The 14,998-nt window shown below is 48.1% G+C and overlaps 1 protein-coding gene across 3 annotated transcripts in view; it reads left to right on the top strand.

The window, feature by feature from the left end:
- spsb4a (splA/ryanodine receptor domain and SOCS box containing 4a) overlaps positions 1–14,695 on the top strand; it is a 69,075-nt gene extending 54,380 nt beyond the window's left edge. For all 3 annotated transcript variants that reach the window (XM_076294428.1, XM_076294427.1, XM_076294429.1), the window contains one exon: positions 13,078–14,695. In XM_076294428.1, coding sequence (XP_076150543.1) covers positions 13,078–13,205 — 128 coding nt within the window. In that variant the 3' untranslated portion in view covers positions 13,206–14,695. The remainder of the gene's footprint in view (positions 1–13,077) is intronic.
- Positions 14,696–14,998: the final 303 nt, after the last annotated feature.

Here is a 14,998-nt window from a genome sequence, read left to right as displayed (position 1 = left end):
TGTGTGTGTGTGTTTGTTTTGTCTCGTCGTGTCAGCCTGTCTATGGCTGCATCCACACTCCTCCGTTTTCATTTTAAAATGTTTCATTCTGTGTACACTCTCTGTCCACACACAGGTTTGCAAAGTGTTGGTGTGTTTTTGTGTTTCCTTACATCTGTGGAAGGGGTGAAGTGTGTCCACATCCCTGTGCATGTATGTATGTGTGCCCTCCTGTCCTTGAACACCTTTCAGTTCATGTTTTTCCCAAATCTCACCCTTTGCCCTCCCTATCCCATAATCACCATCCATCTGGCTGTGCAGGAGATTAGTATGTGTGTGTGTGTGTGTGTGTGTGTGTGTGTGTGTCACTGTGTGTCTGTCTCTTGGCCTCTATGCCTGTGTGTGTGTGTGTGTGTGTGTTTTGAAGTTGTCTTGTCATGTCAGGGACAGTTTATGACCTTGCCACACCCCTGGGCTTCTGAAGACGAAGTCAAGAATTTCAAATAACAGTTTATCCCTGACAGCCACCTTCACTCCCCTCATCCTACTGTCTAGTCACATGTGTGTACACACACACACACACACACACAGTTGTAGTCCACATCTGTGAGGTCTCTTTGTGAGGGAGTGTTTCTCTGTCTCTGTCTCTGTCTCTCTCTCTGTCTCTGTCTCTCTCTCTCTCTCTCTGTCTCTCACTCTCTCTCTCTCTCTCTCTCTCTCTCTCTCTCTCTCTCTCTCTCTCTCTCTCTCTCCCCCCCCTCCATCTCCATGCCCCATGTGTGCTCAGGCAGGTTTAGTTAAAGTGTGTGTGTGTGTGTCCACATCATGGTGTGCCATACAGATGTCCCTCTTGAGCTGCCAGGAGTGGAGGGAAATAGAGAAAATGTCCGAGGCCCAGGGAGAGGCAGGCCCTCAGTCAAACACACCTCACTGCAGTTCAGATGAGGGAACGCGTTCGCAATTCATCTGTGCCGAGATCAGTCCAGAGGGTGTCTGACTAACAGGCCCCATTTTCATCAGCAACTGACTCATTACTGGATATGTGTGTGCACGTGCGTGTGTGTGCATGTGCACAGGCACATGTGTTTAAATCTCTGAGAGGGTTATATTGGGGGGGGGGGGGGGGGAGAGATTATGTGTCAGTGAGAGGGGGGTAGAAAGTGACCTTTGTGCCCCAGTCATTTCTGTTTCCAGCGGGCGCAAGCTCCCTGCTGGACATGTTGGCATGCAGGGCAGAGACGGGCAGAGCCGAGCGGGTCAGAGAGTTCACCGCCTCCTTCCCCGTCACCTGCTACCCACACGCAAGAAGAGAGTCGGTCTTTGAGCAAGGGCAGACAGGTGTGAGTGAGGGAGGGAGAGAGGCTGGTGTGTGTGTGTGTGTGTGTGTGTGTGTGTGTGTGCATGCATGTGGTGGTACAGGAGAGGTCAAGTGTGTTCCTGCTTTAATGAGCAAAATTGATGTTTGATGTAAGGGTTCGTGAGCGAGAGCGATAAAGAAAGGTGTTTCGCCACAGCTCATAGTTCTGGCGTAGCTCAGCGGTTTCTGGGCTGTTCTGTCCTTGGCCGGAGCGGTGGCATGTTTGACAAGTGGGTTCGCAGTCTTAACACTTACCTCCAGGCAGTATGCATTAAACATCACAGTGACTCACACTCACACACACGCGGCTAATATCTCACTCACTCACGGCTAGTATCTCACTCACTCACGGCTAGTATCTCACTCACTCACGGCTAATATCTCACTCACTCACTCACACACGGCTAATATCTCACTCACTCACTCACACACGGCTAATATCTCACACACACACGGCTAATATCTCACTCATTCATGGCTAATATCTCAGAGGGCTATTGTCTAATCTGCCTAGTTTTTTCTAATACTCTCATTCTCTTTTTCTTTCACACACTCATAAAATCAGATACACAGAGCTAATCTCTCTCTCACTCACACACACACAGCCGATCAGCCCTGTCTTTCAGGATGCATGTGAAATCAAAATGGCAGCCGTGCTTTTTTACAGATTCCATGTGAAGCCCTGGCGTATAGGCAGCGAGGTCTATCAGAGGGCCTCAAACAGCCTGCCATGTCAGTGTTTTTACGATCACGGTCCCTCTGGAGAGGGCTACAGAGAGAAGTCAGTCCGTTGTTGAAAGCTCACCACGGCGGCCCCGGTCTCTCTTCATGTTGCTGATGTGCTCTGACCTTAACTGCCGTGGCCTGGCCCTCATGGGGATCGGTGTCGGAGCTTCCCAGCAGGATGCCAGTGCGGTGGAAGCCTCTCCTATGCCTCACTGCTCAAGCTCATGCTCTTGAAGCCCATAATCGTGTGTGTGTGTGCGCAGTGGAGTGCATTACAGCCCTGTTGTGTTGGTGCTGCTGCTGCTGCTGTTATTTCCTCTGTTGGCAGTTCGGTCGGTGCTTTCTCCCTCCATGTCTCCATTCAATCTCTTTATTGGTCTCTCACTCCCATTCCTCCCTCTCTCCCTCTCGGTTTCACCTCTCCCTCAACCTCTCCCCAGTTCGAGAGAGAGAGAGAGAGAGAGAGAGAGAGAGAGAGAGAGAGAGAGAGAGAGAGAGAGAGAGAGAGAGAGAGAGAGAGAGAGAGAGAGAGAGAGAGAGAGAGAGAGAGAGAGAGAGAGAGAGAGAGAGAGAGAGAGAGAGAGAGAGAGAGAGAGAGAGAGAGAGAGAGAGAGAGAGAGAGAGAGAGAGAGAGGAGAGAGAGAGAGAGAGAGAGAGAGAGAGAGAGAGAGAGAGAGAGAGAGAGAGAGAGAGAGAGAGAGAGAGAGAGAGATGAGAGAGAGAGAGAGAGAGAGAGAGAGAGAACAAATTGGAGATATACTGTATTGGGAACATGACCTACAAGGGGTCATACTGCAAACCTGACAGACAGAGACAGGGGTGGTGGGGAGAGGGAGGCAGGGCCCTGTATGGAACATGAGAGAAGGACTGGTTGTTGACTGTAATTACTAATGATTAATGATTGTTATTTATGAATCTATGTCTACAAATGCTTTGCTACGCCATTGAAATTGAATAGAGGTAGAGGGGGAAATTATAGACTGACAGATCAAACACATTAGGGAAAGGGAAAGACAAAACCAGAGGGAGGGACTAGAGCAAGCAGGAAAGTGCAATACCTGCCTGTGATTGAGTGACAGCCTGAGAGAAAGCCAGGGACATAATGACATCCCTAACTCACAAGGGAGGTGGGAAAGGGCCAATAATGATGGGGGGGGGGGTGCAAGAGACAGGGATGGAGGTGGGATGACTCATTTGTTCTGGGCTGAGAAACTGTGAGTGAGTGACGGATAGAATGAGAAAGTGGTATGGAGAGAGGGGGATAAGAGAAGAATGGCTACTTCGATGGAGAAACGGGAGACAGTTGGAGGAGAGGGGTGGGGTGGGGGGAGAGAGGGATGTGAGAAAGGGATGGGTACAGACCAAGGGAAGACATGGTACTGTGAACAGGGGAGAGACGGAGAAGGATGAGAGATAGTGACAATGAATGATTGACTGATGTGTCATATTCTCAATCATCTCTTGAAGGTCACCCTGACTCTCAACTGCATAAGCAATTACCTCTCTCTTTCTTTCTTTCTTTTTTTCTTTCTTTCTTTCTTTCTTTCTTTCTTTCTTTCTTTCTTTCTTTCTTTCTTTCTTTCTCTCTCACTCTCTCTCTCTCTCTCACTCCATCACTCCCCCAAACCTCACTACGCCCTCCCTACAACTCACTAACTTTTCTCCAGCATCCTGAACACGTTTCCCGTCTCAAGGTAGGACTCTCATGCACAGTTATATAAAACTGCATCTGTTTGGCACCAGCCACTGTTCACCAGAGGGCTCCAGCCTCCTCCTGTTTCAGAGTGTGCAAGGGACATGTTACAGTAGACACGTTTCTAAGAAGCCCAGTGGTATTTTTAGGTATGTAAATGCATTCTATAGGAATATAACTATGGAAGAAAAAGTAACCACAAGCTAAACTGCAAGCTGTTGTTATGAGTGTGGCTTACCGGCTTACCCCCAGGAGGAACTTACCACAAGACGATTTCTCTCTGAGTCATCCAACCCACCCCCAGAAGGCCTGTGTTTGAACCTCCTACCACTACACCCACAGCACATGGGCCTATAGATCAGCATACAGCGAGCAGAAAAGTCCATACTAGTCCATATGACCTAGCTTACAGACAGCAGAGACACTAGTCCAAATAGTCTATCTTACAGACAGCAGAGACACTAGGCCATATAACTTAGACAGCAGAGACACTAGTCCATATAGCCTAGCTTACAGACAGCAGGAAGACTAGTCCATATAGCCTAGCCTACAGACAGCAGAGACACTAGTCCATATAGCTTACAGACAGCAGAGACACTAGTCCATATAGCCTAGCTTAGACAGCAGAGACACTATATAGCCTAGCTTACAGACAGCAGAATCACTAGTCCATATAGCCTAGCTTACAGACAGCAGAATCACTAGTCCATATAGCTTAAAGACAGCAGACTCACTAGTCCATATAGCCTAGCTTAGACAGCAGAGACACTAGTCCATATAGCCTAGCTTACAGACAGCAGAATCACTAGTCTATATAGCCTAGCTTACAGACAGCAGGAAGACTAGTCCATATAGCCTAGCTTACAGACAGCAGGAAGACTAGTCCATATAGCTTACAGATAGCAGAGACACTAGCCTTCATATGTGTATACAGGGATGTAGTCCCTGGAAATAAACACTGTTTGTGCTGTGGTATTCAGCTGTTCCTGAGTACTTGATGATTCATAGCCACCTGCATAATAGAAGCCGCATTACTACAGGGCATAATGTAGACCTATTTTCCACTTACGCATGTGGTTTATACCATTGCATTGTAGCACGTACTGTGATGCACTTTTTCATCAGGCCGAGCGCTCCCTGGGTAACACATCCCGACCCTGGAGGCGTTAGCACCTTGCCCCACCATTTCAGCTCCAGGATTTCTTAATAAAAGTCTTTTGGTGCCAGATGTGTGTGTGTGTGTGTAAACAGGCTGGATTGGTGCTCAGCAAGCCGTGTAATTGAAATTACAAAGGGATTTTGTTTTTATGAAATGCATCACAGGGAGCTTAGGCTACATTACACGGCCGAGCGCAACACAGGCTCAATCTGCAGCCGATCTCAATGGACACAATCAGGCAGATATAAAACACATTATTTACTGCCTGCCTGATGGGGCCATCTCGCTCCCACAGTCACGTGGTCACATGGGCGGTTTTATTCAGAGCTGAGTAGACAAGCATGTGGACACTGCAGTGAATCACATGGTGTGCTCCTCCAACTGCACACTCATTCATCCATCCAATCATGTGTCCGTCTGTCCGTCCATCTAGCAATTGGTTTGTTTTCAGCATGAGGTTATGAGGGATGAGTCATTTTTGATACTGACTGGCAACTCGGTAGTGAGATTCCTGGTTGGTTGACTCATAATTTTGATATGATATTACTGCTCTTGGCTACTCTCTCTGTCTGTAGCAATAACAGTGAGAGGCAGCCTATTTGGCATTCTGGTAAATATTGCAATATATATATCATGTCCACAAGGTTGCATTGTTTATATATATATATATATATATATATATATATATATATCTCATCCTAGGATTATAATCTGTGATTCAATTCCTCTGGCGTGTGTGTGAAATGAGATTTACCGTAAATTGTTTATGCGAGTTATAGTGCTGTGGCCCTGACAGTTCCCCCTCTCTCCCCTCTTCTCCTGTCCACAGCAGCCACTGGCTTCTTAGGACACACACACCCACACCCACACACCCCTGCTCCCCGGAGGCACTTAAAAGAGATTTATTAAAAGCCAAATGAAACGGGGGAGCTTTACTGGAGCCGGTGGCTGGTGTGATGTTACGGCTAAACGGCAGCGACGGCCTCGAGGCAGAGGAGGAGGGGGTGGCTGGGGGGGGGGTGATAGGATACGAGAGCTGCTGCTGCTACAGGAAGTGGTTATTTTGGGGACAGCCTGTGTACTGGTGGAGGTGGCTGTTGAGGTGATTTAATGGCATGAGAGATGTTGGATATGCGTCTGGTACTGTCTGCTTCCTTTTTCACATTTGTGCGGTCAAAAGTAGACAGGGAAAGAGATGCTATCAACTTCCCATCCAACTGTGTGTGTGTGTGTGGGGGGGTGATGCTATGGTTATGTCTCAGTCATGTCAGTCATGCTGAAGTTGAAAAGGTCATTACTGTCCGACTTCCGTGTTCCTGCAGCATGAACATGTCAGGTGGTCCATCTTTCACTGTGAACGGTCGCCATGGTCGGCATTAGCCAAGGCCGACGCCCTTCTTTCTTCCTCTCTCTTCCTCACTTTTTCCCCTCAACGTTTCACTCTCCCTCAAGCCATATCTCCCTCCTCCATAGCTTATCTGTTTTTCTCCAGCCACTCTGCCCGCAGTCTGTTGGTCTTCTCCTCTTTCATCTCTCCATCCCTCTCTCCTCCCCTTCCCTGAGGCTCTTCTGGCCTCCACGCCCACAGCCTCATCAGAGCCGCGCTGTTTTGTGGCGTGCAGAGAGAGGGACAAAGATGGAGGGACAGTTAAAGGTATAGAAAGAAGGAGGGAAAGTAGGAGTGAGAGCAGGGAGGGAGAAAGACATTTTAAATAATTTGGCGCAGTTAAGGTATTTAGCAGAGAAGGAGAGAGAGAGAGAGAGAGAGAGAGAGAGAGAGACAGTATCTTTCTTGCAGCTCAACCAAACACCAGTCTGGTCCAGTGCTCCCACCCCCCTCCAGTAGACCGATCTCTCTGAGAGAGAGCCATCCATTTGAGCGGCGTCGGCTGCCTTCTGACACCTCCTCTGCTTCCTCCTGCCCACTGTCAGCTTGACAAAGCTGTTTACACCCTCATGTATAGTCACCGCTCTCTCAGCACCAGACAGACACCGAGAGAGAGAGGGAGAGGAGTGGAACTGATTATTTTTCTTGTCTCTTCTTTTTTTTTTCTTCTTCCTCACATGTTTTTTATGGTGAGTCACACTGTGTGTGTGTGTGTGTGTGTGTGTGTGTGTGTGCGCGTGTGCATACTCTGCCCTCCCTCTGGCTGGGCTTGGCTGGCTGCGTCTGGTCCCCCTTGGCCGTGGAGGAAATCAGGTGTGTCTGAGGCGTGCCACGCTCAATATGCAGCCACCATCCATTACCAGCCCTGTCCATCTGAGGCATAGTCCGCGCCACCCACCACACTACCAGCCCTCGTCTCTGGCTGTGACGACGCTGCTGGGGGAGCAAATGGGAATGACACGAGGGGGAAGGACTGGGAGAGAGAATGGGAAGTGGTGGGGATAAAACTGGGAAAAGGACACTGTGAAAGAAGGGAATTGGGACAGGAAGACTGGGAGCAGGGAGTGAGAATGCAACTGAGGAGGAGTGGGATGTGGAATTGGGAGAAGGGAGGCTTGCGTGACTCATCAGCTGCGTGAGCGGTGCCTGCTTCCTCCGTCCGGCCGTTGGTCAGTCTGTCTGAGCACGTTGTGTTCTGTACTTTCCGTGCTGTTTAATGATCTCACAGGGCACACAGTTTAACAGATGCCATAACGTAAGACTTCAGTATACACATACAGACACACATATACATACACACAAGCGAGAAAAGCAGCTACAGCCTCTTTCTTGCTGCGTGTATGTAGTGTAGGATCTTGTATTGGTATTATTTATGATATGTATGCCCCCCTGTGCTCAGTGTATATCTGTTGTGGATCAGGTAGAGATCCCTCTGGCCTGTGGGCGGTCAGACCCATAACTCAGGCCTGCACTACTGCATACATTCTCCTCATTTACAGCCCTCTCCCCGCTCCCCCTCCTCAGTCATATATTAGCACTGGCTCTCCTCGAGGACCCCTCTGCTCTTGGCCTATCCTCCATCATCTCCGGTGGCCAAGGCCTTCTGTCGCCCCACCAGGTCTACTTTAGGCCCATGTGTCGCCCATGCTTAAAGACGTGTGTGTGTGGAGTTTGGGTCTCTCTGGGGGATTCATTGCATTGAATATTCCTGGAAAAAGAGCACCAGGCCAATTTAAAGGTTGTTTTTTTTTTTTTTTTATCGGACAGTGATCGGACACAATTTGAAGTGAATGTTCTCAAGAGATGTTGGCGTTTGCCTCATGGTCTCCTCTGGGCTTCCATCAGTTTGCCTGCCTTAATAGGGGCATATCTGATCACCAATGAGATTCCGCCCTTTGTTTCACAGGATCATTCCGCTAACAATTCCCAGCATTCAGGAACAGAAGCCGTAATTAATCTCCGACACCATCCTACATTCCCCGAGTCCAATAAGACACGCACATCAATCTGACTGCTTAATTAAAAGGGAACGATCCCGCGATTGGACGCTGTGCGGGTGATTGTTACATCATCCTCCCTTTCCCTTGCATGCCTTTTGTGTCTCAAGGACATAATGTGTCTGTCATGTGTCTGCTATCAGTGCAGTTAGAATCACCAGCAGTGTTTTTCTGAAGACCCCGTCAAGGACACACGCTACTCTTACTACACATCCTCAGGGGACCTGTGTGTGTGTGTGTGTGTGTGTGTGTGTTGCAGATATGTGTATAAAAGGAAGAGAAAGAATGAGGCTGGGTGTGTAGGAGAGTCTTACACGTGTGTCTTTATACAGCTTTGTTTATCGGTGTGTCTGGGTTTTTGTTTGTGTGTGTATGTGTGTTTATCTGTTTGTTTGAGAGAGAGAGATCCTATTCAACTGCAGACATCCCTGTAGACATTTGTCACTCATGCATTACTAAAACTAGTCACAACCAGACACACACACACACACACACAATCCTAGGTCCGTCTGAAGTCAGAGCTGGTCCTGATATGACTTGTTTGTCACATCACATATAACAATATTTAGGAAGTACATTTTCAAGAACATTTTCATTGAAGTTTGCCAAGCCTGTGTGCCTTTAACCACTTTGTCCCTCGAGCTCAAGTTAAGGCTGCAGTCTGTGCTCACCTGTCTGTAGCTGTAATCAGGGCTCTCTCTCTCTCTCTCTCATCCTTACACTACACACACTTGTACAAACACTGTTTTCCTTCCACACACACACACATAAGTTCATTTATGTGTTTGTCTGACCTCCAGGGAGAAAGTGTTTTCTTCTGTTGCTGTCAGACAGATTAGAAAAATACCCCCCACCCACATATACTCCCTCAGCCTTTGTGTCTGGTACACACTGCAGCCAAGGCGGTCAGTGGATCCAGTGACCTCGGGGGGCCGGTGGCCTGCCACACCCTCCTGCTCCTGCCTCCTCCATCTTCAGATAACACACTGTCTCACAGCTCCACCATGTTGTGTGTGTGAGAGCCAAAAGAGAAGAGTGTGTGCGTGAGAGTGAGCGAGAGGGAAAGAGAACGCTAGAGAGACTGTATTTGTGTAATAAGTGAGAGAAAGGCAGGAGACACTGAGAGTGTGAAGTGTGTGTGTGTGTGTGTGTGTGTGCGCACGTATGTGAATAGAAGTGTGAGGGATAACTCTGTGAGGGAGTTTGTGTGTGTCCAGCTTCTCCCAAGTGCCTCTAAGACCCCTAACTGGATATTTGAAAGACACATTTCAAATATCACATTCGCCACGCTCCGGCGTTAAACTAGACATATAACCTCAGCCACTCCAATACGGATGGTTTAATATGGCCTTACCACAGGCTTGGTGACTCAGTGATGTGAAGGCCGCTTGGGCTGCTGATAGTGATCATTATGGGCTTCATTAAGGCTGACTGGAGCGAGTGGCTAATTCATCAGTGTGTGGCGGGAGGCAGAGATGAAGCTACAAGGGCAGAGGCTGACAATTTCTGTCATCAATGAGATCGGGAATTATGAGGGGGGAATGGACCTTTGGCATTGTGTAAAATATAGGTGTGTGTGTGTGTGTGCGTGTGTGTCTTTGCCGATACAAAAGCTGATCAGATTATTCAGCTTCTCTTTACTCTTCCCATAAACTGTCCTATACGTTTTCTCTCTCTCTCTCTCTCACTGGCTCTCTAATTTCTTCTCTGCCTTTCTCTCTTCTTCCTGTCCACCCTTTCTGGACACTTTGCCGAGTCAGCAACCTTCACCCCTGTACTTAATCACTGGGCTGAAAGCTGGGCTGACCGGTGTGGTGTGGAGAGATTTGCGTGGAACTGTGCTCCATTCCTGTGCTCTCTGTGTGCCATGTGCAACCGCCTCAGAGATCCTGTCCTGAAGCATCCTCCACCAGTGCAGAACCCCCTCCGGACAGGGCTAGGCGTAGAGGCCCATTTGTGTTGAGTAGAGCTAACATTTATGTACTGTACTATGTAATCGTATAAGAGAGATGGAGGACAAGGAAAAACACAGGACAGAGGTCTGTGTATCTGTCCCACCTCTGAGTTTGTTTTGTTTGTTTTCCTTCGTCTGTTTTTTGTTTTGTCTAGTCTAGTTTAGACTCCTAGCCCCATGCATGCATGCGTTGAGCAGCAGCAGCAGCAGCCTCCTTTGCTAGTGCACCAGCTAGACCGCATGAGTCTCCTCCTGCAGGCCTCCTCAGTGAGTCTGCTCCACACCAGGGGCCCGGCCGGGTGCATCCGAGTCCGACCTACATAGGGCGCGCACACACAGCCTGAGAAGGAGCCGCGGCCATGCGGAGATGACCTGTGGCTAGACTGTGTCAGAGCAGCAGTGTTAATTACTCCAGACACACACACACACACACAGTTGTTCATGTCTTTCTCCTTATGCCTCTTTCTCTTTCTTATTTATTTGAACCACAAGAATGGTCATGTTATGTGAGCTTTCCGAGAGTTAGTATTGTGTAATGGAATGTAGGACACACACCGTTCCAGATGCGGAGCTGAATTCACTCATGGGCGAAGACTATTTTGGTTTTAAAACAAAAGCAGAATAGTCATGGCGCACACACACACACTCAATTTTTCAGCTGTATTTTGTCTCCCTGCTGTGTATCCGAGCCAGGGAGTGCTGCAGAGACAGTGTATTTGTGTGCCTCTCTCTCTCTCTCTCTCTCTCTCTCTCTCTCTCTCTCTCTCTCTCTCTCTCTCTCTCTCTCTCTCTCTCTCTCTCTCTCTCTCTCTCTCTCTCTCTCTCTCTCTCTCTCTCTCTCTCTCTCTCTCTCTCTCTCTCTCTCTCTCTCTCTCTCTGTCCAGCTGGTGTGGGATGTTGTGAGGACAACCATGTTTATTAGCTGCAGCACAGGGAGCCTGTCTAGCACAGGCTTACACACACACAACATATATATACATACATGCAGATATTTACAAGCACGCTCTCATACGCACACACATAGTACACACTCTCATAATGCATGCACACACACTCACACACGGAACTGAGCCTCAGCTGCATGTGTCTCACCTCACAACACTCTCTTATTAGTGTTATGAGGTCCAGACAACAAGAATCTACCATTAGTCTACCTAGATTTGATTAGGTGAATGTGTATACATATACGAGTTCCTCAAAGTTAAAGGGCCATCTGCACACACACACACACACACACACACACACACACACACACACACGGCTGCCAGAGAGAGGACCATAAAGCCTGATTAGTGCGCTGTTTTCCTCTGTGGCTAAATTTAACCCTGCTCACGATTACTGCAATGTTTTATAGGCTTCTGGACTTTAATTCCTGGTAATTCTTGCAATAACCCAGCCTTTTATGTTGTTCTGATACAGCCCTGGTGTGTGTGTGCGTGTGTGTACGCACGTGTTGTTGGTGTGAATGGGCTTGATTCACAGTTGATATCCGGTTGCTTATTTTGAATGACCAGATCATTACCAAATCATAACAGCTTAAACGTCTCAGAGCGATTTCGCACTTAATTGTATTTAGTTTGATGTAGCCGAAGTACTCCAAGTCTGTTTGTGCATGTCTGTGCACGTGCACATGCTTGTGCACGAACACCTGCACGTGAGCCAAGCAAGCTCTCTAACACCACTGGTCCTTTATAACTGTGCTGTTGTTTTGTTTTGGTTGATGGGGCCAGTCTTCTGCTTGCCTTTTCCTCCTTTGCTTCTCGTTCGGTCTATCCCTCATTGTTTACTAGCCTGTGTTTCCCCATGCTGCCATACACGCACAGACACATTTGATAGACATTCGTAGCGCCCAATAAACGGCTCTGGGCATTCGTAAACCACGTCTCGAATGTGTAGAAATTAATGTGTAGTTCCCAGACCCCATCTCAATGAGATGAGGTTTGGCGTTAGCCAGGCTAATTGTTTACACTTCAAGATCAGCATTTCTCTGTTTTGCACTCTCCTAAGATCACTTCCTCTGTTTGCACTGAACACACTATTACATACTGCAGAAACTACTGTTCCCTGCAACTCAGACTGTCACACGATGCACACTTCTGCTATTTGTTTGGGCCACATAGAGACTGTTGCTTCCATGATTCTCCTTGGCTTGGTTGCTGAGGAGATGTTTGGTAACTGGTTCTGTGTGTGTGTGTGTGTGTGTGTGTGTGTGTGTGTGTGTAATGTCAGTTGTGTAACACATTTGCTTTGTGTGCATGCATGCGTGCAAGTGTGTAGAACAGATGTATTGCACTGGAGTTGTCTCCCATGCAGGGCTGAGCATGACACTGGTGGCAAAGAGCCTTCATTATTAAAGCAGCCTGTCAGATGTGTCCCTACTGCTCCTACACACACACACACACACACACACACACACACACACACACACACACACACACACACACACACACACACACACACGTACACACACACACGTACACACACATACGTACACACGTACACACACACACGTACACACACACACAGCTGCCAGGGAGGGAGGAGGAAGGAGAAAGAAACATCTTCATTAAACCCATTAGATCAACTCTCTTCTCTGTCCCTCTTTGTCTCCAGTTCACTTCTTCTTGGTCTCTATCCTTTCCCTGTCTCTTCACCCCACCCCCACCCCACCCCACCCCACCCCACACCTTTTATTCTGTATTTTTATTTTCAGTGTATTTTTATTTTCAGTGATTTTCAGGTGAAAAAAACCATAATAGTGTATAGCATTATTTGTCAGAAGACAGAGTTCTAATACTTCTCTTCTGTTCGCTCTCTCCCTGCAGCGGAGCCTCTTCCTCTGATGGACCTGTGTCGGCGGGCGGCTCGTCTGGCGTTGGGCCGGGAGCGGCTACAGGAGATCGAGACCTTGCCTCTGCCCCAGTCCCTTAAAAATTACCTCCAGTACCAGTGAAACCGGGTCACACCACACCCAACTGGACCGCACCGTACCAGGCTGACAGAAAGAGGGGGGGGAGGTATGGAGGGAGGAGGAGGGGGGTAGGTCACCGCTCAGCCCCATGGGATATGTTTACATTCATGAGCTGCCGACGGCACTCGCTGGTGGGGTACCTGAGCTCCCCTGTTTTTAATCAGTGCAAGGGAGATTTCTATGATCTCTCTGTCTTTTTTTCCCTTCCGCTTTGTCTCTCTTTCTCTCCCTCTCTCACCATTTCTCTTTCTTGCTTCTACCTCTCTCCCTCTTGAGTCTTTTTTTATTTTTTAAGTTATTGAGATGGCTGTGACTTCGAGGAGGGGGGCAGGGGTGGGGGGGGGGGTGGTTGTTACATCACTACACTGCGGCTGGTTGCCGCGGAGACGCCTGCGGTGCTGTGGGGATGGACAAGAAGCGAGAAGAGACTGGAGTGGGTGGTTATGAGCATGCTCAGACAGCACACTAACCTTGGGAGGCCTTGTTTTTTTCGAGAAGAAAACCAATCCAAAACCTCACCGTCCGTACTGAAACCAAACAAAACCGAGCCGAACTGGCCTGAACTGAACTGAACTGAACTGAAGTGGACGGAACTCTCCGTATGGTATCAGGATTGGCTCGCAGTTCCTCGAGTCTCCACCAGAGGCACTACAGGACGTGTGTCCTCCCCTGCCAGCTCCTCTGTAGGGGACTGAGGACAAAGCAAGTCCAGAGGTCCAGCTCACTGGAGAGACAAAGACCTTCAGCTCCTCTACCCTGGCAGGAGCTGCAGGGGGACACGCAGACACACACACACACACACACACACACACACACACACACACACACACACACACACACACGCACACACACGCGCATATCCATATGCATACACATTTACTCACATAGCAGCCATTATAGGGTCCAGGGAGGATGTCTTTGTCTTCCCAGTATGTACCGTTACACATACACATGTAAGTGCACTAAAATATGCACAACAGACATACACACATACACCCTCTCAAAGAGCTTAAGTCACTTTTTTATTTCTAAGTTTCTACCCTTGATTGGATTATGTGTGCATTTTATTTTCTGATTCTGATGACCATGATGATGATTCTGTTTATGCTGTCTATTAGTATGATGTTTATTTATCAGGAACTAGTTCCTTTTTAACTGAATGATCGTGGGACCGTGCAGACCAACTCTGTATTGCTGTGGCAGACCTTCACATCTTTCAGCTGAGGCTTTTTTACTGGATGCTGCTTTTATTATTATTATTATTAGTAGTAGTATGACTGATTATTATTATTATGACATTATTATTATTATTATTATGATGACGACAACATCTACTACCACATCTCACAGACTGTCTGCCTATAGGGGTGGTGTGTGTGTGTGTGTGTGTGTGTGTGTGTTAGGCAGTGGAATGTATGGACAGGGCTGCCCTCAGCATATCAGCTATGTGAATAAAGGCCAAGTTGAATGAACATGTGCTGTGCTTCTTACCACAGAGTGTCAAGGTTGTTTTCCCACCTGCAATTCCAGATTTGTGTGTTTTGTGTTGGTGTGTGGGGCTGTGTGCATTTGCTGGTGTGTAAGATAAAGAGAGAAATATACTGTGTGTGTGTGGGGGGGGGGGGGGTTGTTTATCTGTCTGAACACTAGCACTGAAGTGAAACCAGGACACCCCCCCCCCTCCCCCACGTCCAGCTGGGCACATTTACATAACACCTCAGCCTCCACTCTTTCCAGACTTCTCCATGCGGTTTCTTTATCCTCCCATTTCGTTT

The sequence above is a fragment of the Alosa pseudoharengus genome, unplaced genomic scaffold, assembly GCF_046254945.1.
Source record: "Alosa pseudoharengus isolate Yale_2024_CS ecotype anadromous, Long Island Sound unplaced genomic scaffold, YU_APseudo_1.1 YU_APseudo_1.1_scf_2, whole genome shotgun sequence".
NCBI lineage: Eukaryota > Metazoa > Chordata > Actinopteri > Clupeiformes > Clupeidae > Alosa > Alosa pseudoharengus.
Note: the sequence above shows the minus strand (reverse complement) of the source record. Positions and strands in the feature narration are given on the sequence as shown.